We start from the raw sequence: 22,881 nt of genomic DNA on the forward strand, positions 1-22,881 counted from the left end.
TGAAAAGAGAAACAGCAATACATGATTTTACCGATGGGTAAATGAACAGCCACGGAGACTACTGGCGGAAAATTGCTTGCTGGAAGCGGTTTGTAAGAATGAAAAACGATTTCAAGAAGCTGGTACAGCGCAAGCCCCGACGTCACCTTCGAGGGGAAAAGAGCAGCGGGGACTCTGGAAAAGGCCACTAAAAACGAGGCTTGTAAAGGTCTGGAGTCAATTGGAAAGACACAATTGGAATTCAGAATCCACAAATATCAAGGGCAATAGCGTTTTGACCAAGGTTTCAAGTCAGTGGGGTTAGTCTTCTCAACAAACGATGCTGGGATAAAGATCTAGTGCAGAAAATAAGACGCTTAACTCTAGCCATATATAAAAATAAAAATAGGGGTCGGGGGAGACCGTTGGGGTCATGGCCACTCGCTGACGGGGCCCCCGCCGGCTGAAGATGGGGGTGAGGCTGTTCCGCTGCACCTCCCTGGGCCTGAGGCTGGTCGGCCCGGCCCCCGGCCTTCCCTCTTCGTGCTGCTGCGGCACTGCCGGCTGAGGTGGAGAGATGAGTTGGTTCAACGCCTCCCAGCTCTCCAGCTTCGCAAAGCAGGCCCTGTCCCAGGCCCAGAAGTCCATCGACAGGGTCCTGGACATCCAGGAAGAGGAGCCGAGTGCCTGGGCCGAGACCATTCCAAATAAGTCCTGTCAGCGGAGGATGGGATACATCAACCTGGGGGTTAAAGTCCATCACTGAACCTCAGAGTCAACCAATAGCCTCTCCAAAAGCAATTACGAAGCCAGTTGGGAGTACTGTGGTAGATGAATCTGAAAATTTCTTCGGTGCCTTTCTGTCTCCAGCAGATGTTCAGACCATTCAGAAGAGTCCAGTGGTATCAACACCACCAGCAAAATCACAACGGCCAGAAGAAGTGAAAAACACCTTACAGGAATCATTGCACACTGGGCAGTCAAGAACAAGCGAAACAACCGAGTCAAAAGTAAAAGACCCTTCTCCATGTGTGTCCGGGGAAGGTCTGGCATTAGAGAGTCTGTCACCTAAAACTGAAGGCAGGCATGAAGAAACTGTTAATAAAGAATCTGATATGCAGGTGTCAGTCATGCCTCTGAAAGTATCTGAAAGTGCAATTAATGTGAAAACAACCAGGAAAAACATATCTAATAATATGTCTACATCTAATATGTCTACACAGTCTCTCACAACAGAAACAAAGGACATGGCTTTGGAACCTAAGGAGCAAAAACATGAAGACAGACAGAGTAATACACCTCCTCCCCCTGTTAGCACCTTCTCATCAGGTACTTCTACTACCAGTGATACTGAAGTTTTAGATCATGAGAGTGTAGTAAGCGAGAGCTCAGCAAGTTCAAGACAAGAGATGACAGATTCAAAATCAAGTCTTCACTTGATGCAAACATCTTTTCAGCTTCTCTCAGCATCTGCTTGTCCTGAGTATAATCGTTTAGATGATTTCCAAAAACTCACTGAGAGCTGTTGCTCATCTTGAAAGATGCTTTTGAAAGAACAGACTCCTTTAGTGTACAGTCATTAGATAGCCGTAGTGTAAGTGAAATCAATTCAGATGATGAATTGTCAGGCAAAGGATATGCTTTAGTACCTATTGTAGTTAACCCTTCAACTCCAAAGACTAAAATAGTTGAATCTGTTGAAGGAAAATCTGAAGAAGCAGATGAAACATTAATTATACCCACTGAAGAAACAGAAATGGAAGAAAGTAGACAAAGTGCAACCCCTGTTAACTGTGAACAGCCTGATACCTTGGTTTCTTCACCAATAAATGAAGGACATACTGTCTTAGACAAGGAGACCAAGCAGTGTGAAGGTGCTGAAAGTCAGCCAGAGGCACTTTCTGAGAAGGAAGATGTTTGCAAGAAAGTTGAATTTCTGAATGAGAAACTGGTTAAAAGGGAGGCTCAGTTATGATCTCTTAGTAAAGAAAAAGCACTTCTAGAAGAAGCCTATGATAATCTGAAAGATGAAATGTTCAGAGTGAAAGAAGAAAGCATCAGCATTTCTTCCTTGAAAGATGAGTTTACTCAAAGGATTGCAGAAGCAGAAAAGAAAGTTCAGCTGGCCTGCAGAGAGACGCTCCTAAAAAGGAAATCAAAAGTATAAAAGAAGAACTTGCCACTAGATTAAACAGTAGTGAAACTGGAGACCTTTTGAAAGAGAAAGATGAACAGATCTGAGGATTGATGGAAGAAGGAGAAAAACTTTCAAAACAGCAACTGCATAATTCTAACATCATTAAGAAATTAAGAGCTAAAGACAGAGAATGAAAATATTATTATGAAGCTGAACAAAAAAGTAAAAGAGCTAGAAGAAGAATTGCAGCATTTAAAACAGGTCCTCGATGGCAAAGAAGAGGTTGAGAAACAACATAGAGAAAATATTAAAAAACTAAATTCTGTGGTTGAACGCCAAGAGAAGGATCTTGGCCGACTTCAAGCAGACATGGATGAACTTGAAGAAAAGAACCGAAGTATACAGGCTGCTCTTGATAGTGCATACAAAGAACTTACTGATCTCAACAAAGCCAATACCACAAAGGAGAGTGAGGCACAGGAGGCTGCCCGGAGTCGTGAAATGAAGGCTAAGGAAGAGCTGGCTGCCACCCTAGAGAAGGCCCAAGAGGCCGCCCGTCAGCAGCAAGAAATGTTAGCAATTCAAGTGGGGGACCTTCGGCTGGCACTACAACGTGCAGAACAAGCACCTGCCAGAAAAGAGGATTATTTACGCCATGAGATCAGCGAACTTCAGCAGAGACTCCAGGAAGCAGAGAATCGAAACCAAGAACTGAGTCAAAGTGTTTCGTCAACAACAAGACCATTGCTTCGACAGATAGAAAATTTGCAAGGAACTCTAGGGTCTCAGACATCGTCATGGGAGAAGTTAGAGAAGAATCTTTCTGAGAGGCTTGGTGAATCCCAGACCTTGCTGGCAGCAGCAGTTGAAAGAGAATGTGCAGCCACAGAACTCCTTGCCAACAAAATTCAGATGTCCTCCATGGAGTCACAGAATTCTCTCTTAAGACAGGAAAACAGTAGATTTCAGGCCCACCTAGAATCAGAGAAAAATAAGCTAAGAAAACTGGAGGATGAAAATAATAGGTACCAGGTTGAATTAGAAAACCTAAAAGATGAATATGTAAGAACACTTGAAGAGACAAAGAAAGAAAAGACACTATTGAACAGTCAGTCAGAAATGGAGAAAATGAAAGTTGAACAAGAAAGGAAGAAAGCAATCTTCACTCAAGAAGCAATGAAAGAGAAGGAACGGAAGCCATTTTCTCTCTCTAGCGCTCCCACAATTTCACGCTCAAGCTCCGTAAGTGGAGTTGACATGGCAGGAGTACAAACATCTTTTCTATCTCAGGGTGAGCCTCATGATCACTCATTTGGACCAATGTCTGTCTCAGCAAATGGAAGCAATCTTTATGATGCTGTAAGGATGGGAGCAGGGTCAAGCATTGTTGAAAATCTACAGTCTCAGCTAAAGCTAAGGGAAGGAGAAATTACTCATTTACAGGTAGAAATTGGCAGTCTAGAAAAAACATGTTCAATAATGGCTGAAGAGCTAGTTAAATTAACAAATCAAAATGATGACCTTGAAGAGAAAGTAAAGGAAGTACCCAAACTTAGAACTCAGCTAAGAGATTTGGATCAGAGGTACGACACCATTCTGCAGATGTATGGGGAAAAGGCAGAAGAAGCCGAAGAACTCCGATTAGATCTTGAAGATGTAAAAAATATGTATAAGACCCAAATAGACGAACTTCTACGACAAAGGCTCAGTTAACTTCTAAAAATTACATTCCCATCAATCTGAATGTAAACATTTCGTATTTACATGCAGACTTCCAATAAATTCTTTTATAGAAAAAAGTAAAAAATAATAAAAAAATAAATAAAAATAGATCAGACCTAAATATAAGAGGTGTAAGAATAAACTTAGAGAAGCAAATGGGATATAATTCTCATGAACCTAAATTAACCAGAGTTCTGAGACAAGACAGTACACGCTGAACCATTAAAGAAAAACTAATAAATTGAACTTAATTAAAAAACTTTTGTACTCACTCACAGCATTTGAGAAAGTGAAGAGTGGAGCCAGATATTGGGGGAAAATATTTCCATGTTAAAATTCAGCAATAACAAAACAACCATCCATTTACTTTTTGGGGTAATGAAAACTTCTAAAAATTGGATTGCAGTGATGGTGGCACAACTCTATAAACTTACTAAATGTCTTTGAATCGTACACTTACTACTGGTAAATGTGTTATGTAAATTAAGACCGTAAAGCTATTAAATGATTTGCTGTTCTATATTACAAAATTTATGTTACAAATTTTAAAAAACAAACTATAATTGCAAAATTATAAACTACCTAGGATTAAAGTTAATGGAGATATGTGAGACAAGAAAAAAGGTACAACAAATCTTCAAGTGACAATGTAAGAATCTGGGTAATGAGAGGGTTATAATATAAACAATTGAATATATTGTTTTTCGAGTATACCGCATGTCTTTCCAATGGGTTTCAGCCCCAGGCAAGTTCACTATGGATTCAGTGTGACCAAAGAAATGACAGTAGAACGTTTTTGGGGTGAAAGGGTTTATAACCAACTTTATTTCCATGGAGGCGGGTCAGTCACTAGAATCCTGTCCACTCAGAGCAAGTCTGCATGCAGCAAGCCGGTCTCTGCCTCTGGGCCTCTCTACCTGCGCAGCCATTTCAGTCTCTGTCCTTGGTGCTGCCACCACTCCAGTCTCATCTCTGCTCTCCTGCAGCCCTGCAGCTGTGCCACCATGTCGCCCAGAGCACTGGGCAGGGCTCTTTATTACAGAGTCAATAATGACATATTGCCCACATGTGTAGTGAGCTAGCCAACCAGGAACCTTCACTTTTTCCACATCACACTTTAATGCATACCTTTTATGTGACAAGCTATCATCCTGTTAGGCAGGAAAAAAGATACAAGGGGGGTGGAAAGAGAAGGCCAGTAAAGTGCACTAGAAGGGACTAAAAAAGTTAACCAGTTAAAAATAGAAAGCTCAGAAAGCCAGGAGCAACTTGACCTAGAATGTTTGAATAGTTAACAACCTTTTGCCTGGCATTCTTTAGCCTGGTCTTTACACAGAAGAGGAAATGGTTTCTTTCCCACATAGTATCTTTGTCATTAAAATCCCAACTAGGGTTTACAGAGGGAACAGCAATCTTACCAATGGCATAGTCAGTGTCTGACAAATGGAGGCTATCAGCAAATTTACGGGCCTCTTTAACAACTCTCTTCTGTTCAGCGTCAGACAGTCTGCCCCAGGATTATCTTAATGTCTTTTCAGGTGAGTTCATAAGCTACGCTGATATACTGGAATTAATCAATGTAGTTTTCTGGATTGGTTGTACAGTTACCGAAGTCAGCCTTAAGCTGTTTTAATTTAGTTAGTGAAAAAGACTTGTGGACTAGCACTGTGCCAAGTTCACCTCCAGCTGTATCCGCTCATGGGAGAATGTTAGGTGTTTTGGGGAGTGGTTCTGAGCACTTGGTTCTTTATGTTCCTGTGGGGTTCACTGCGGGGCTTTGTCTTCGGATAGCCCTGGGTACTGGGGCAGGGTAAGGCAGGGAGAAGAGTGGAGCGAGGGCCAGGTGGACTATCTAACTTACAAGTCTGGCAGAGATCCTCCCTGCTTTTAAGACAGAAGAAAGCCTGAACATAAGGGATCTCTGCCCATTTACCCAGCTGTTTACAGAAGAGATCAAGCTACATGAGTACTAGGGTTAAGAGTTACGTTAAGCAGCCACTGCTTCTGGTCCTCTAGCTGATATTGGGGCCAGGCTGTGTTGTAAAAGAATATTAGCCATCTCCTTTTAAGTGTCCCTGGCTCTATTTGGGACCAATGAGAAAGGATACAGCCCAATGGCATTGTAGTTGGGATGGACTCCTGGTTGCCCATCTAGGAAGAAACAAATGGGTTGGAGACCCTAGAGTCGCAGGGTCTATCCCAGAGGTCTCAGCATCCCAAGACCTGGAAATCTATTCCTGTTTTTGGATGTGTCCAAAACGAGAGTCCTGTTGCAGCTTCCTAGTTTAGGGCTTAGGGGGTGTGGATAAAGTGAAGGTTCCTGTGGCCAGGATCCTCACCTGGTCCTGGTTGGCTAGCTCACTACACATGTGTGGGCAATACATTATTACTGTCTCTATATAAAGAGCCCCGCCCAGCACTCTGGGCAACACCATGGCAAGGCTGCAAGGCTGCAGGGGAGCAGAGACGGAAGAGGTGGCAGCACCGAGAACAGAGACTAGACGGCTGTGCAGGCAGAGAGGCCCAGAGGCAGAGACTGACTTGCTGCGTGCAGACTTGCTCTTGAGTGGACAGGATTCTAGTGACTGACCTGCCACCAGGGAAATAAAGTTGGGCATAGCCGTTTCATCCCAAGAACGTTCTACTGTCATTTCTTTGGTCTCACTGAATCCATAGTGATCTTGTCTGGGGCTGAAACCCATTGGCAAGACGGGGCTTACGGTGATCTGAGTTGATCCCAAGAGATGGAGACAATGGAAATCAAGGCCGGCAGATCTTTTGTGGGAGCCAGAGGAAGGCTCAGCCAAATGGGAACACACACACATGCTGGAAAAGAAAGGCTGTCGGGCAGCCTGAAGGCTCGGCTAATTGAAAACTGGAAAACCAGAGGGCTGCTTGGCCTGTCGGATACTGAAAAGGAAAATGTGTTGGGCAGCAAAAAATTCTATTTGGGAGGTGGCTAGGGGTTGGACTTGGGTGTGATTTACTGTGTGCCTGGCTGTGCAAATGTCTTGTGGGTGGCAGGGACAAAACGTTATAAGTTGAGTAGTGAGAAGTTTGTTTAGAGCAAAAGGTGCACACTCAAAGGGGAGCGTGGGCTGCCTCAGGGAAGAGGCGCTGGAAGATTGGGAAAAGGCTACGCACTTGGAAAGTGCGGGCGACATCAGAAGTGCACCCTAAGGGGTTAGGGTCTGGGTTTTATAGGCAGTTGAGGATTTTCAGGAAAGCCACAAAGGGCTAGGGGTGTGGACTTGTTAAGGGGTCCCCAAATGTTCATCTTTGATAAGACATTAAGTTTCTTCTTTTAACACAAGACATTTTCTGCTGTGATTCCTTTCCAGGATAAAAGTTTCTGTCTGGAAGCAGATCAATCAAGACTGTCCGTCCTGCCTCCAAGGTGGGCTGTTATTGTCTGTCTGATTAAAATGGAATCTTAGCTGTAATATGGAATTCTTCCTGAATAAGCTGAGCCTTTGAGCAGGCTAAAGGAAATCTTACAATGGTATGTACTAATTGACACAATGAAAGCACAGGCTATGCTGGGATACTTTTCTTTATCTGGGGAGTATGCAAACATTCTAGGTCAAGTTGCTCCTGGCCTTCTGACCTTTCAATTTTTAACTGGTTAACCTTTTGAGTCCCTTCTAGTGGGATTTACTGGCCTTATTCTCTTCCCACCCTGCTTATATCTCTTTTCCTGCCTAACAATCCTACTAGTTCACCCATATTACTACAGCCCTGAATAGTAATTTTTATAGAGACATTTATAATATAAAAATGTTTATAATGATAAATTAAGTGATAAAATGAGATTACACCTACTCTAGTTTTGAGATATAATTGACATAGGCTATACCTACTTTTATAAAAATTTTAGAAAATTTTAGATTTTCACGAAACAAGGCACTTACAGAGGGTTCACATATACTGTCATTTGACTTCCCCTCATGTGAACATTTTATATAACGGTGGTACATTTGTCAAATTGAGAAATTAACAGTATAATATTCAACTAAACTACAGATTCTATTCAGATTTCAGGTTTTCCCACTACTGTCTTTTTTCTATGCCAGGATTCAGCTCAGAATACGGTATTGCATTTAGACATCATGCTTCTTTGACTTTCTCTGCTTTCTGACCACTCCTTAGTCTTTTCTCTTTTTCATGTCCTCAGTTATTTTGAGAAGTCCTGATCAGGCATTTTACACAGTCTCCGTCTTTTGGGTTGGTCTAAACTTTCCTCATTAAACAGGTCATTGTGGAAAAGACACCTCAGAATTCAAGTCCCTTTCTCATCACACCATATCTAAGGGTGCAAAATCTCAAAATGCCTTAATGTTGATCTCCTGGTAAAGGTAACATTTGCCAGGTTTCTCCACTGAAAACTGCAAAGATGATTCTGACCAAAAAGAACTGTCATTACAGGGCTCACATCAAAAGATTTAAAAAAGTATTGGTATTAATAGTATTGCTGAAAGGATACACATATAGACCAGTAGAACAGAAGAGGGAGTCCAGAAGACAACCCACACACGTCAAATATACTGTTTGACCAAGGTACAAAGTATACTCAATAGTATGACCACGGTACGAAGGCTGTCGAGTGGCGGAAGGATGGGCTTTTCAACAAATGATGCTGGAACACTTAGAGGTCCACAGGCCAAAAAAACCAAACAAACATACAAAGGATCCCACATTCATCACACAAGTCATATCATATAAAGGACTGGTACCCAGAACATAGAAATAACTCTAAAAGTCAACAGTAAGAAAATCCAGTTTTAAAAATGGGCAAAGACCTTGAATACACTCTTGAAGATAAACAGATGGCAAAGAAGCATGTGAAGAGATGGCCCACATCGTTTTTTGCTAGGAACTGCAAATTAAAATTGCAGTATACCACAAGTACCAGGCTATTAGGCGTGCTGAAATCCAAAAAACCCTGAAAATATGAAATGCTGGTGATAAGGTGGAATAACAGGAACTCTTATTTGCCAGAGACAATGCAAAAAATGATATCCATCTTGGAAGACAGGCAGATTCTTGAATGTATATTTTACGGTGATCCCAATTTTTAGAAAGGTAGTCTAAAAAAATTTTTTTATTAAAATGCTTCTCACTGACAAGAATTTAGGAAAATGGTTTTGTGTCAGACCTGAAAAGAAATATCCAAGTTTATTTTTGTGGGGACAATGAGAAGAGTGGATGTGGGAGACAACTTTTTAATAGGGGCCTTCAGAAGGAACTTTAACTTGAAAGAGGTAAGTTTTCCCAGTATCCAAAGGTTGGGCCTCAAAACACCGACTGGCCTCCCGCCTCTCAAACACAGACAAACCCTGCACTCCCAAAACAACACTGACCAAATTCAATCTGAAATTTACTGTAGAAACTCTTGCGCACTGAGGCTCCTCCCTCTACTGCAGGCTTGTGTCATGTGCCCTGTATTAAGTCACTGAGTGAGAGGCAGTGCTCATGGGACACAGTTCACCTCGTTTTCAAATACCCTTCTTTCAGTTCACAGACTCTAAGCCCTGACCACAGGCCCTTCAGCCCATAATCTCAGACTAAGCCTTAACCGAAGGCCCCACACTCACACCAGATTCCACGTGACTGACCCCAGATACACCCCTACATGGATGTTCACACACGTCCCCGCTTCCTGGGCACAGCAGGCCCCTCACTCGGACCCCACGACCAGAATCAGGTTTCCCGGACCCTGAGCCTCTGAAGACCCCATCTGGACCAGTGCCACTTCCAGTTCTGGTGCCCTCACCCCACAGTCCCTCCTCAGCTCTCGCTTAGGGCCACCGTGGGCTGGGTGGAGTGGGTTTTGTGAGAGTGCAAGGTTACTTCCGGAAGTCCAAGCTCTGGCCTGGCAAGGTTGCAAGAGTCAGTGCTGGGGCCCCCGGGGCTGCTCTGACCCCGACAAGCAGGGAGGAATGAAATGTCTATGGACACCCCCATGCAGTCCTCTTTGCAGGAGGCGCTCAATGCTGCAGAGCTATCTACTTGTTCTCAGAGGTGGGAATCTACCCAAGGCCAAGTGACACTCTTGCGATTCCCACTCTTCTGACACCAAAAGCTATGCTGTACTTTTTTCCCTACATTATGTGTAGCAGTAACATTATTATACACATCAGTAATAGTGTAACTTCATTCAGGTAACTGGACCCAACTCCATTTTGTGTAAATATGTGGGAGGGGGTCTCCCAAGACATACGAAGCAATTCTTGAACATCAGCAGGGTGTCTGAGAACTCAATTCTGACGCAATCTGCCCGGAGACAGCACCGGATTCCCAGGTTAAGGGCTCTGTCCTACAAGACTTCCCTCCATTCCCTGACTCCAGATGCCAGTCACAAGCCCCAGGCAATTAACTGTGCTCCTGACCTACTGGCTACAGACTGGAGGTTCCCATGAGCTCCCCGTTCTGTTCCATTAATTTGCTAGAGTAGCTCACAGAACCCAGTAAAACACTTAGACTCAGCAGTTTAATAAAGGATACTCTAAAGGATTAAGTTAACAGCCAGATGAAGAGAGACGCAGGGCAAGGTCCCAAATAAAGGAGCTTCTATCCTCTTAGAACTTGGGGCCTGGCACGGTGGCATGTGGAGGCGGTCTGGTTCCCCAAGCTTAGAAGCTCTCTCCAACCAAGAAGCAGGATCCAACTAAGCAGAGCAAGCAAAGCAGAAAGAGGGCAATAAGCTCTCCTCAAAGTTTTTTGTGAAGGATTCACTGCATAGTCATGATTGACTAAATTAGGGCCACTGGCTGATTCAGCCTCTAGTAACCAATACATGTATTTTCTATTATCTCACAAAGTCAAATAGCCAATCTTAAAAGGGTACATGCTAAGTGATTCAATTTTTCTAACATTCTATAAATGACAAAATAATAGATACACAGATTTGTGATGCCAAGGGTGAGGGTCGATGAAAGGATGTGATTAGGAGGGGGTAGCATGAGGGAGTTTGTGTTGAGAAAACATTCTGAAGTTTTACTGTGGTGTCAGTCACACAAACGTGATTAACATTTCTTAAAACATAAAAATCAATGAGTACATAGTAAAACTAGTGAGATCCAAATAAATTCTATAGCTATCAGCACAATAACAATTCCACTTTCCTCCTATTTGATACAATGAACTAAGGTTATGTAAGGTTTTACTTGGGGGAATAACTGGCTGCGGGCATTTAGGGTATCTCTGGAGAATTTGTTTTTGTCATTCTAAACTTTCTTCAATATTAAAAATTATATACTGAAGTTAACACTTAAATTTGAGACAAAAAAATTGTGTCTGTTACATAACAGGCATAGAACACTCCACTGTATATATAAAATTTAATCAGTGATAAGAGTAACTAGCACTATTTAAAATTTATACAATGAGAAGGCAACTAGAAATATGGCTGAAGTATCCTTTCCCCAATGTCTGATGTGTTATCTGTTCAGGCTTGTGACAGAATGCTCTCATTCATCATTTCCCCAAGGCTTCTTTCCTTCTGTAAATTGTCTGATATTTAGCTTAAGTCCACCACATTGAATGTGTTGATGTCATTTCTGTATGGATTCCTGGCAAGTGATGATGCAATATACATGACTGAAACTCCATTGCTGTATCTCTACTGTGAACCAAAAACCACCGAGGTCTTGAGCAAAGGCTTTCCCACAGCTGTATTTTACCAACTAGAAATATTCACTCATGGTTATGATGACCACATATGACAGGGTCTAGTTCCCACCGAAGGCCTTCCCAGTCCATCACATTCACAGGGTTTATCTCAGTATACACTTTTTAGACATATAATGTAAAGAAATATTTTCAAGGCTGACTGTATGAGTTGTTTGTAAATTCTGTCAACAAAATATGACGCAATTGCTCACTAAAGACAATACCAACCTTTGCATTGTTATTCTTCATTACGTATTATCTTGAGGGCTCACAACTGGCAAAAGCCTTTCCCAAAGTGACTACCTGTGAATTCTCTTTTGTTTAACTAGGATTGACAAGTGGGCAAAAGCCTTCCCACAATTGCTGCACCCACAGGGCCTCTCTCCTGTATGTTTTCTTTGATGGACATTGAGCCCTGACTTTGTAGTGAGAGCTTTTCCACATTCACTGCATCCTTATGGCTTCTCTCCTGTGTGAATTCTCTGATGGGTAATGAGATCATTTTTACGCAAAGAAAATTTTCCACATTCAGCACATGCAAAGGAAGTCTTTGCTGTGTGAAACCGCTGATGTTGTATGAGGCATGTCTTCTTCCTGAAGGCTTTCCCACATTCATTGCATCTGTGTGGTTTCTCTCCAGTGTGAGTTTGCTGATGTACACCAAGAGTGCTCTTCATGGTGAAGCCCTTTCCACATTCATTGCATATATACGGCTTCTCCCCAGTATGCGTTCACAGATGTGCAATGAGCATGCTTTTTCCAGTTAAGCCTTTACCACACTCATTGCATATGTAGGGCTTCTCTCCCGTATGAGTGTGCCTATATACACTGAGATGACTCTTTTCTGTGAAGCCTTTGCCACATTCGCTGCATAAATAGGGTTTCTCTCCTGTATGAGTCTGCTGGTGTCCAATCAGCCGGATCTTTGCTGGGAAGCCTTTTCCAAATTCACTGCACACATAGGGTTTCTCTCCTGTATGAGTTCGCTGATGCACAATTAGGCGGCTTTTCACAGTGAAACCTTTTCCACAGTCACTGCATATGTAGGGTTTCTCCGCAGTGTGAGTTTGCTGATGCACAACGGGATCACTTTTCATGGTGAAGCCTTTCCCACAGTGCACACATAGGATTTCTCTCCTGTATGTGTTCGTTGATGTCTGATCAGAGGGCTCTTCAAGGTGAAGCCTTTTCCACTCACTGCAAGTATAGGGTTTCTCTCCAGTATGAGTCCGCTGATGTACAATAAGACAGTGCTTCATTGAAAAGGCTTTTCCACATTCATTGCATGTATACAATTTCTCTTCTGTATGAGTTTGCTGATGTGTAATAAGACTATTCTTCAGGTGAAACCTTTCCCACATTGATTGCATATAAAGGGTTTCTCACCAGTATGAGTTCGATGATGTGCAGTAAGACGCCTCTTTTCAATGAAGCCTTTTCCACATTGGCTGCATGTATAAGGTTTTTCTCCTGTATGAGTTTTCTGATGTGTATTGAGACTAAACTTTGTAGAGAAGGCTTTCCCACATAGACTGCATCCATGGGGTTTCTCTCCTGTATGAGTTTGTTGATGATAAATGAGCTGACAATTTTTGATGCTTTCCCACATTCAGTACATGTGTAAGGTTTCTCTCCCATAGGAGTTTTCTGATGTATATTGAACTGCGATTTCTTGAGGAAGGCTTTGTCACATTTAGGACATTCATAATGTTTCAGCCCTGTGTGAACTCGCTGATGTTCAGTTAACCTGGATTTTCTGGAGAAGGCTTTCCCACACATACTGCATCCATGAGGTTTCTCTCTAGTATGAACTCTCTGATGACCAGTGAACTGAGAAATCTTGATGAAGGCTTTCCCACTTTTGCTGCATATATAGGCTTTCTCTATGTTGTGAGTTCCCTGTTGCTTAGTAACCTGGGATGTATTGTGTTTTGCACTTACAGAGCATTTAATTTCAGTATAAAATTGTTCATGGTTAGCATGGAGAAGAGGTTTCCCATGTCCATTAAATTCAGCAGACTTCTCTAAGTTACAGCTTCTGTTCTGGTTTTCAAAACTTAAATCTGATTTCAAAGGTTTTTCACATGAGTCAAGCATATCACAATTTTGCTTTAACAGGAAATGACTTTTGCTGTGATTAACAATATTTGCAAACATATTCACAGCATTCTTCCACACTCTTCTGAATGCTTTGATTTTGCAAGTGACATTGCAGAGGATCACCAAATTTCCTCATTTCTAGGAAAGAAGAGGATAATGAATCATTCTATAATCTTAGTTTGGAACAAAACTGTTTTTGAAAATGCCTTCATGTGAAGTAACTATTTAGTAATAATCCTGTGTATGGTATAATAAAGAATATATTTGTTCTTCCTCCATAAGGGTTCTTGGCACAGAGCTAAAACCCTTTTAATTTCCTAAGTGATAAGAGAATCTTTTGTTACTCAAAACAAGCCCTTTCAGTCACACCTGAGTTTATGCCAATCATGACTTAGCACTGGGTTCCTAACACAGCCTCATGATGGGGCTGGTCACCAGAAAGACCAAGTGACTAGAAGGTTAGAACTTTCAGTCCCACCCACCAACCTCTGGGAAAGAAGATATATATATATGTGTGTGTATATGTATTAAAGAATATGTGTATGTGAATAAAAGCTCCTGAACAAGATCTGATCAGCTTCTGGACTGGTGAGTACATCCCTGGGTCTGGAGTGTGCTACACCCAAGTTCCATGGGGACAGAAGCCCCTGTGTTTGGATTCCTTCAGACTTTGCCCTATGTGCTTCTTCATTTGGGTATGCATCTATAACCTTCATAATAAATTTGTAAACATAGGTAAATGTTTTTCTGAGTTCTGTGAGTCACTCTAGCAAATTAATTGAACCCAAGGAGGGGGTCATGGGAACCACTGATTTAGCCTGTTGGCAATCTGGACTTGCAACTACTGACATCTGAAGTGAGGGCAGTCTTATGAGACTGAACCCTAAATGTGTAGGATGTGCCACTGTTTCCAGGTAGATGTGTCAGAGGTGAGTTTAATTTGTAGAACACCCAGGTTTAATTACAGATGTAGATAACTGAAGCAAAGGAATAAAGACAGTGACTGCAGTCCATGAACACACTTAAAGGTGCAATGGAAATGTAAAAGTTGGAGGAAATCCAGATATTTAAAGAAAAAACAACTGATGGCCTCAATGCAAGAAGTGGGAAGAGGTTAACGAACCTGGGGAATCAAGGATTATTCCAGGGATTATGTGGCTTGAGCCAGTGGCTAGGTGGAATGCCTCTGGATGAAATGAGGAATACTATTCAAGTCCAAAATGAGGGGAGACTCTACTGTGCACTGTGAAATATGAAGTTTAAGACAATGATTACATATCCAAGCACAAACATGAAGAAACTGAATATATAAGTCTTTATAAAAGACCTGAAAATTGCAATATGGATATCATCAACATATACAAATTATTCAAACAAAGAGTACTGGATGAGACTGTGTTTGGAAACGTAGAATAGAAGGTGAAGGCACAGGCCAAGGCTTTAGTCATTCCAACAGGTAAAGTTTTGGAATTCAGTAAGCCCACCCAAGGGAACCAACCACTGATAATTGTGCTCAAGTGCACATGTGTAGACCCAGGTGTACATAACAAATATAGTGGCGAGTAGGAATGTGGATCCTCAGCATCTGATTTCAAGGTAAGTATGACAGACTATTGAGGGTTATCATATTCTAAAAATTTGCCATTCTTCATTCTGCAGACAGACCACTATTAACCTAACTCTCCCAACAAACTGATCTCTAATTGAGATAAAAGCTTCTGTAATCAAGACTCCAAGTAATGGTCTAGCCGGAACATCCTCTGCTCTGTTTCCACATAAAGAGCAAGTGATGACATGCAGTAAAGTGTTAACTCAGCAGGCGTGGGTGACTCCGTCCCTACACATTCCAAAGGACTGGCCCCGACTGATTACTGGGAGTTAGCCTCTGACTCCCTGGAATATCCTGCTTGGCAAGAGTATCTTTTTATGCCTCGGGTCTTAGGCCATGCCAGGTAGTTCACACCAACGATGTGATTGGTGGTGGATACCTTCTGTACGCCTGACGCTTACAACACTAACATTTTGACTGGGAGGCCAGAGACACCAGGCTCGGGTGAGCTTCCCCGGTTGGCAACACTTTACACACGGCAAATCACTACTGCCGGGAAATTCAGCACTGCTCACGTGACTCCACAGGCAGAGGAGAACTGGAAGTTTGTGTTGAGTTTCTCTTGAAGTCTTTTCTATGCACCTTTAATCTCTAATTTTAGTCTGAATTGTTTTACTGTTACAGACTGTTAACTAAGCAGTACACTCTCCTCTTACGAATGCCTACCTTCTATATAGTAGTAGGCAAGGTGATCCATTTTAAAAATTAATTATATAGTGCCACTCCTCTACTCAAACTCCCTGCTGGTTTATCAAATAATCTGGAATGAAATCAAGGTTTGAATGCCCTTGGCAGGCAACATGTGACCTATGTATGAGACCCTCCGGCTACTACTCCACTGTCTCTATCTTGTCGTTTTCCCACTTGCTCATTACTCTCCAAACTTCCTCAAACACATTCCAGAGTCACGTCTTTGAACTTCCCGTTGTCTCACATTTGGCAAACTCCAGGGAGCTTACTCACATCCCTCATCTATGTGCCCAAAGGCACCTTATCAAAGAGCCATGCCCATCCCTTAAACTGCAGCTCCAGAAACTAACACACACCGTTCCATTCGCTGCTTTAACGTTCTTTACAACAATTGTATTTGACACATTGTTTAGTTATGCTTATTATTGTTTATATAGTACTTTCACTGAGAACAAAAACCATGTGAAGAGTAGGAGCAAGGTTTATTTTTTCTTTTTTTCTTGTACTGCTGTTAGCTTCAAAAATATTAGCCTATTAGACTACCAAAACACAAGTTCTAAAGGAATGAGGTTATCACATTAAGTGCAGGAGGAAACCACATGTATGAAGACATTAAAGTGTTTAGAAGGAGACAAAAACTTTATAATCAAGATGATGTCATCTGATGGAGATCACTGAATGAGAAACTGTAATCTCACATGGCAGGAAACGTGGTTAACTGGGACTAAGGGTCATCAAGTAGGAAAATAATTGTATTTCTCTATTCCAGCAATAAATAATCTGAAAAGCAAGAAAGCAATCGAGAAAGTAATTCCATTTACTACATAATAAAAAGAACACCATACTTTGAGAGTAAAAGTAAATTAAAAAAGGAGATGCAAAACATTCTGAAAGTTACAAAATGCTGTTGGAAGAAATTAAAGACCTAATTAGATAGAAAAACATCCAATGATCATGGATCAGAATGTTTAATATGGTCGAGATGTAATTACTCCCCAAACAGACATACAGATTCAATGTTATCTCTATCAACATCTTAGCTGGCTTTTTCACAAAAATTCACAAGGTGTTTCTAAAGTTCAAATGGAAATTCAAAGGATTCAAAATAGTCAAAATAGTCTCAAAGTTGGAGAATTCACATTTTCAAATTCAAAAAACTTACTCCAAAGCTGTAGTAATCAAGGCTACTATGAGGATATATACATATAAAATGTCCCCAAATTGATCATGGTGACAGCTGTTCAACTATGTGAATACACTAAAAATGACTGAATTATATACTTTAAGTGGCTAAATTGTATGGTATGTTGAGTTTAATCTAAAAAATGCCATTAAAACGTAAGTGAAAACAAAAGCTCTAGGAAAATAAATGCAGCAATAACATCTAAGAACTAAAGAAATATCTGAATTAGCATAACTATGAAGGAAGTCATTGAAGAAGACATAAGTTATGATCTAGTTTGGGCTGGAAATCATGTAGCATGTTACAAAGATTTTTTCCAGTTAATCCAATGAAACAGTAGAGACCTGTAAGAGGGCTCAGCATGCAGGGGACATTCAAGGTAATGCCAGGATGGACAGAATTCCAATGTGTAGTGTTGAAAAAGAATCTAAATTTTAAAAAGACTGGAGGGAAGGTGATTCCTGTTCCCACACACAAAACAGAAGTCACAGGCCAGTTGCCATGAAGAGTATAAAACATAGAAAGCAAGCATACATGTGACAGTATTAAGGCAGAAGTCAATTTGGGAGTCTTTTTCAAAGAGTGATTAACTCATGGGAATGGAGACTTAAGAGATGACCACTGAAAAGAATGAAAACAAAAGTATGGAGAACCCTGAGGTGGGGTGGGAGCCAGAGGAGGACAGGCCCAGTGAAAACCAGGTCCCCGCGGGGATGCATCCGAGGTGAGGCTGGGCGTTGTGGAGGGGAATCATTGTTTCCTAATAAGGCAGGAAGGGTTGGCAGTAAGAAAAAAGTGATGAACTCTAAGTTCTGTTTCCGGAGAGGCCTGGAAAGTGGAATTTCATAATAAGAGAGGTGGCAACACAGGGAGGGACATAGTGACAGTGGACAAAAGAGGAAGATTTGAAAATCCTACGAATAGCAGGGATGAGGATTTAATACACTGGGTAACTGTTGAACCACTGTGCACTGTCCCAAAACCAATATAAGACTATCAACTATACTTCAATTAAAAAAAAAAATCCTAGGAAGAAGGTAATCATGCAAGCAAAAAAACCCAAGATATATCTAAGATAAAAAAATCTTAAGAAGGTAATTATGCAAACAAAAACAAGACATATGTAAGATATATATATAGGATCAGACATCAGAAGAGAAGAAAAGGGGGTAAATTTCCGTCCAAACTTCTACAGAGAAAGAGTTCTCACATGGCAAGAGACACGTGCAGGGTCTCTCTACATTTCCCCAGGTGTCCTCTCTGACCTCTGCAGTGCCCAGCTTGCTGGCTGTGACCCACTCACCTGGACAGATTTGACTGTGAATTTCATCTTCTAATGTCCAAAGTTCCTCTCTGCATTCCAACTTGGAGAGTGCATCTGGCTTGGAGGCTGGACACCCTACCTGTGAAAAGTGCAGAGGGCTTACGCGCCTGGATCGTGCTGGGGTATGCCACGAAGGCATGACAGCATCATTCAGGGACCCGACGGGTTTCCCGTCTGTAACATCAAGGCTTTTCTCTCAGGAGAGGGGACATGTACCAGAGAAGATCTGAGAATCTGCAGTTTCAGAGCACTGCAGTTATTCTGAAGAGCTAAGCAGCTGAGAAAGAAAAGGTCACTGATGGGGGCCCTCTGGACAACACAGGGGCGCCGTCCTCACCCACTGACACCAGGTTCCTGTAGTTCACCAGCATCACGTCCCGGTACAGGCCCTTCTGAGCGGGGGCCAGGAGCTGCCACTCCTCCCGGGTGAAGCCCACGGCCACATCGCCGAATGTCAGGGATTCCTACTGTAACATAGTGCTGTTTAATGGTGATACGGAAACAGGGTAAAGGAAATGATTCTGCTCATTTTTGCAATATAGGAAATTGGTGGGTTTTTTTTAACACACTGTGACAGAATAAGAATCCTAGTAAAATATTATGTCACTGTGCAGTCTTCCATTTATCCAGCAAAGTTGAAAATCCAGTTTCTGTAATATGTACCACTAAATCCTCTTGCTAATGTAGGAACATGTGCGATCACTATATAAATTTGAGCACCTATTTGCCAATACTGAACTATATGCTACTTATAAGTAGATCAATAACACAGAATCCTAAATTTGTCATGATCGTTTGAGCCAATACCAAAACCCGTAATGAAGAGACTCCAGATGCTAGAATCGCAAGACAATACAAACTAATTTCAGTGGCTAATATATTAGGCAAAAGTAAAAAAAACAGTGTAAAACATGTATAAAGCACAAAAGATGGCTAAACGAATATGTAAAAAAAAATCTATTCTTTACAGAATATACTTGTGGGCACATAAATGTCCATATAGACAAATACATATGTATGTGTGTATATCATTAGGCAGAGTTAATCCCATATTGAGTCAATGAAGAAATAGCTATAGGAAAGATAGTTTTACATTTATGAGAAATGAGGGCAGTTAAGGACACCACCCACCACGTCTCCTCTATGAAGAATCATCAGAGACCAGTGTGAACTGCACACCTGTGTGCCGTGGAACATTAACATTCCTCAAGGAACTGGTCTTTCTCCTCCCAGTTAATGCCTGAGAAATCATGATATAAGAAATAGTTGGTCTTGCTGATTCCTGGCACAAGAGTCCTAAAGCCCTTGGAATTTCCTAAGTGATAAAGGTGAGAGGGGCATCCTACGGTATTCATAGCAAGATCCTTTCAACTGCACCTGAGTTTCTATTAGGAGGTGACTCTTCATGGGCCCTTAGATATCCTAAGGATGGGGGCTGGTTGCTCGGGAACCAACCTTGTGATTGTTTTGTTTACATGTGGGCTGATAAAATAAAACATTTAGGATGTTTGGGAAGCACACCTTTCTTTTGTAAAGTGGAAGCAATTACGATGGTGGGAGGCAGTGTGGGAGGGGAACCAGCATAGCGTGATGGCTCAGTGGCAAGGGAACTCTCAGACCAATTTCAGGAAAGAAGACACACAGACAGGATAGACACATTGTTGTGTCCATGAACCTCAAGTCTTTTTACATCCCAGGGTGCAAACACTTCAGTATGAAGAACACTGAGCTAAGCAAATAATAAGCACTGTTATAGTTAATTCTCATAACCATCCACCTCTTGATACTCTGTAAGAATACCGTAAGTATAAACCTATAAAGGATTCTCAGCAAAAATATTCTTTAGGAATAAAACTGAAGCAAAACATTTTCAAGCAAAACCAGAGAGAGTTCTAAATGAAAAGACCTGTGCAAAAGGAAAGGATCCTCCCATGCAAGCAGAGGGGCAAAGAGTGAAGAGGAAAAAAACTGGCAGATAAAAGGTCAAGTCTAAATCAGTACCAACTGGAAAAAAAATAATGATCCTATTTCTGGAGATGTTAAAAACATAAACCATTAAAATACACCATGACAGCATATAAATTAGGAGTGGGTAAATTTAGAGGTGTTCGAAGGTCTCTGTATAGAGAAGCACACAAAAGTACTGATTACCATAATACTTTGACAAATTAAGTCTGTATGTTATTTGTAATCTCTAGCGTGGGAATAAAACTAACATGTTTTAAAAACATACATAATTTCCAAGTTAGAAGACAGGGAAAATGTTATGCATATGACTTATGTGGCAACTGCTCACCTCTACCACTGTACCTCAGAAGCAGCCATATTAGGAAAACAAGTAGGGGTGGTTGGGTTCCAGTGAAACTGCATTAGCAAAAACAGGCACCGGGCCAGAGTGAGTTGCAGTGCAGCTGGTGCTGGCAGCAAGATGTTATTCTGATGGCCAAACCTCGGCTTCAGTGATTCTTCCTTGGTTTGTACTTGCAGTTGTACAGGGGGTATGACCTTATTCAGTTCTCTGTAATCCACAGTCATACGCCAGGAGTCATCTGGCTTTTTTACTGGCCACACTGGGGAATTGAAAGGACTATGGGTGGGCTTTGTAATACCCACCTTTTCCAGCTCCTGGAGAGTTTCTCCAATCTCTTTATGCCGTCTATATAGCACAGTAATAGCTTATTGCCTAAAGGTGTGGAAGCGGTAGCCTAGCAACAGGCCAGTTACATCATCAGATGGTTTAAGTTCAGTGAGGATCCTGGCCATAGGAACCCCAACTTCCCCACACCGATACAGATTCAATGCAACCACTATCAAAGGTACACAAAGAATTTTATAAATATTAAGAAGCTAATTCTAAAATTTACATTAAAAGGGCAAAGAACCCACACTAGCCAACCAATTGTAAAATACAATTATAAAGTTGGGAATGCTTACACTAACCTATTTTAAGATGTACTATGAAGCCACAGTAAACAGGACGGGTTCTGAATGACATGATACATACATAAATCAGAGCGCAACAGAATTAAAAGTTGAGAAATAAATACACACATGGCCAGCTGATTTTCAACAAAGTTTCAAGACAGTGCAATGCAGGAAAGGATGGTCTATTCAACAAATGGTACTGGGGCAACTGGGATATCCATTTCCCACAAAATAAACCTACACCCTTACCTCATACCATAGGCTAAAAAAAAGTTAAAATAGATAATAAATTTAATTGTAACAGCTAAAAACATATCATCTATTTCAAGGGAATGAGAAGACAAGTCATAGATCGTAAGCCTGGACGAGACAGGCGATCACTCACAGAAGCTTTTCACCGCAGTTCTCAACCGAGTCCCACAAACAGGATCCAAGAGGACCTCAAACCCTGGCCGAGTCGGCCTCTCGGTGGTTGATGTTTTCAGACTCAGCCACGGACTCCCAAAGGCCCCCTCACCCACGCTCAGTGACCTACACCCACCCTTCGTCTCACGCATTCCACAGGCCGAGTATTCAAGCCCGGAACCCGACTCACCTGACCCCATTCCTCTCCAGACACCGCCGGCAGCGACAAAAGGCGGAGCCCACAACCGAAGCCGCTTCCCATCCGCATTCCCGCCTTCGCGATCGCGAGAGAAGCCGACGGGTAGGAACCCGGGAGACCGGCGAGGACCTCCGTTCGCCGCGGGACTTCCGAGTTCCGACCGCCGGCCCCGCTCTATAACGTATACGGCCCGTCGGCCCCCCTCTATGACGCAGCACGGCCACGCCCACCCCAGCGATTCCGACGCGAGGGGCCGTAATGGCTGCGGGGAGAAACGGAAGTCCTCCTGGGCCCCTGCGGTGCTTTTACCTCCTCACAAGGGACGGTCCATAATGATGAGCTAACCGCGTAAGACTGCGGAGGATGGTGCTTCTTCAGCGCCACCATACTGCGTCCAGCCGGCGGCGCGACAAGGAAGCATGGTGGCGCCCGTCGTGAACTGTCGCGCTGAGACTAGGCTGCCGTACCGTGGGTGCCGCCATCGTAGGGCAAGGCAGGTGTCCGTACGACAGAGATGGGCTCGGACCCCGGGCGACTTGGGAAGATAACGTCACTGCAGAGGCCACGGCCAGAGAAGTGAACAAAAGCAGTGATCACTTGAAATGTTAGGTTTGGGGAGGGGGCAGTTCCGTGTGAAGTTATGAAGGAAGTAAGACAACCATTTAAGGGGAGAAGCTCCATTAAAAACGCTGATACCCACATGGATGTGGGTACAGCGCTCCCTCTAGTGGCGAGGGAGCTGAAGTGAAGGTGCAAATATAGGTACCGGTTTCCTCCCGAAAATAAATGAAGATGACCGAGAGTCATTTGAGAATATGAAATTTTGAGATAATGCAATGATCATACTTGGCATAGTTTCCACCCACCCAAAACCAATTTAAAAATGTTTTTATACAGGCATGGGAGTTTTAATCGCAGAGGATTTAAATAGATAGTC

The 22,881-nt window shown here is 42.3% G+C and overlaps 2 protein-coding genes across 2 annotated transcripts; one reads left to right on the forward strand and one right to left on the reverse strand.

Moving 5' to 3' along the window:
• Positions 1 to 103: 103 nt before the first annotated feature.
• LOC118912625 (TATA element modulatory factor-like) lies at positions 104 to 3,926 on the forward strand. Its single transcript, XM_036885952.2, is given in 5 exon segments — positions 104 to 684; positions 686 to 1,514; positions 1,517 to 2,108; positions 2,111 to 2,300; positions 2,302 to 3,926. Coding segments are annotated over 5 exon segments (3,267 nt in total). The 5' UTR covers positions 104 to 556; the 3' UTR covers positions 3,830 to 3,926.
• Positions 3,927 to 11,164: 7,238 nt separating this feature from the next.
• On the reverse strand, positions 11,165 to 22,247 carry LOC118912630 (zinc finger protein 615-like). The gene is given in 9 exon segments (XM_036885972.2): positions 11,165 to 12,626; positions 12,629 to 12,702; positions 12,704 to 12,851; positions 12,854 to 13,108; positions 13,111 to 13,673; positions 13,675 to 13,747; positions 18,395 to 18,490; positions 18,753 to 18,879; positions 21,936 to 22,247. Coding segments are annotated over 9 exon segments (2,232 nt in total). The 5' UTR covers positions 22,014 to 22,247; the 3' UTR covers positions 11,165 to 11,808.
• Positions 22,248 to 22,881: the final 634 nt, after the last annotated feature.

The sequence above is a fragment of the Manis pentadactyla genome (genome assembly GCF_030020395.1).
Source record: "Manis pentadactyla isolate mManPen7 chromosome 15 unlocalized genomic scaffold, mManPen7.hap1 SUPER_15_unloc_1, whole genome shotgun sequence".
Lineage (NCBI taxonomy): Eukaryota > Metazoa > Chordata > Mammalia > Pholidota > Manidae > Manis > Manis pentadactyla.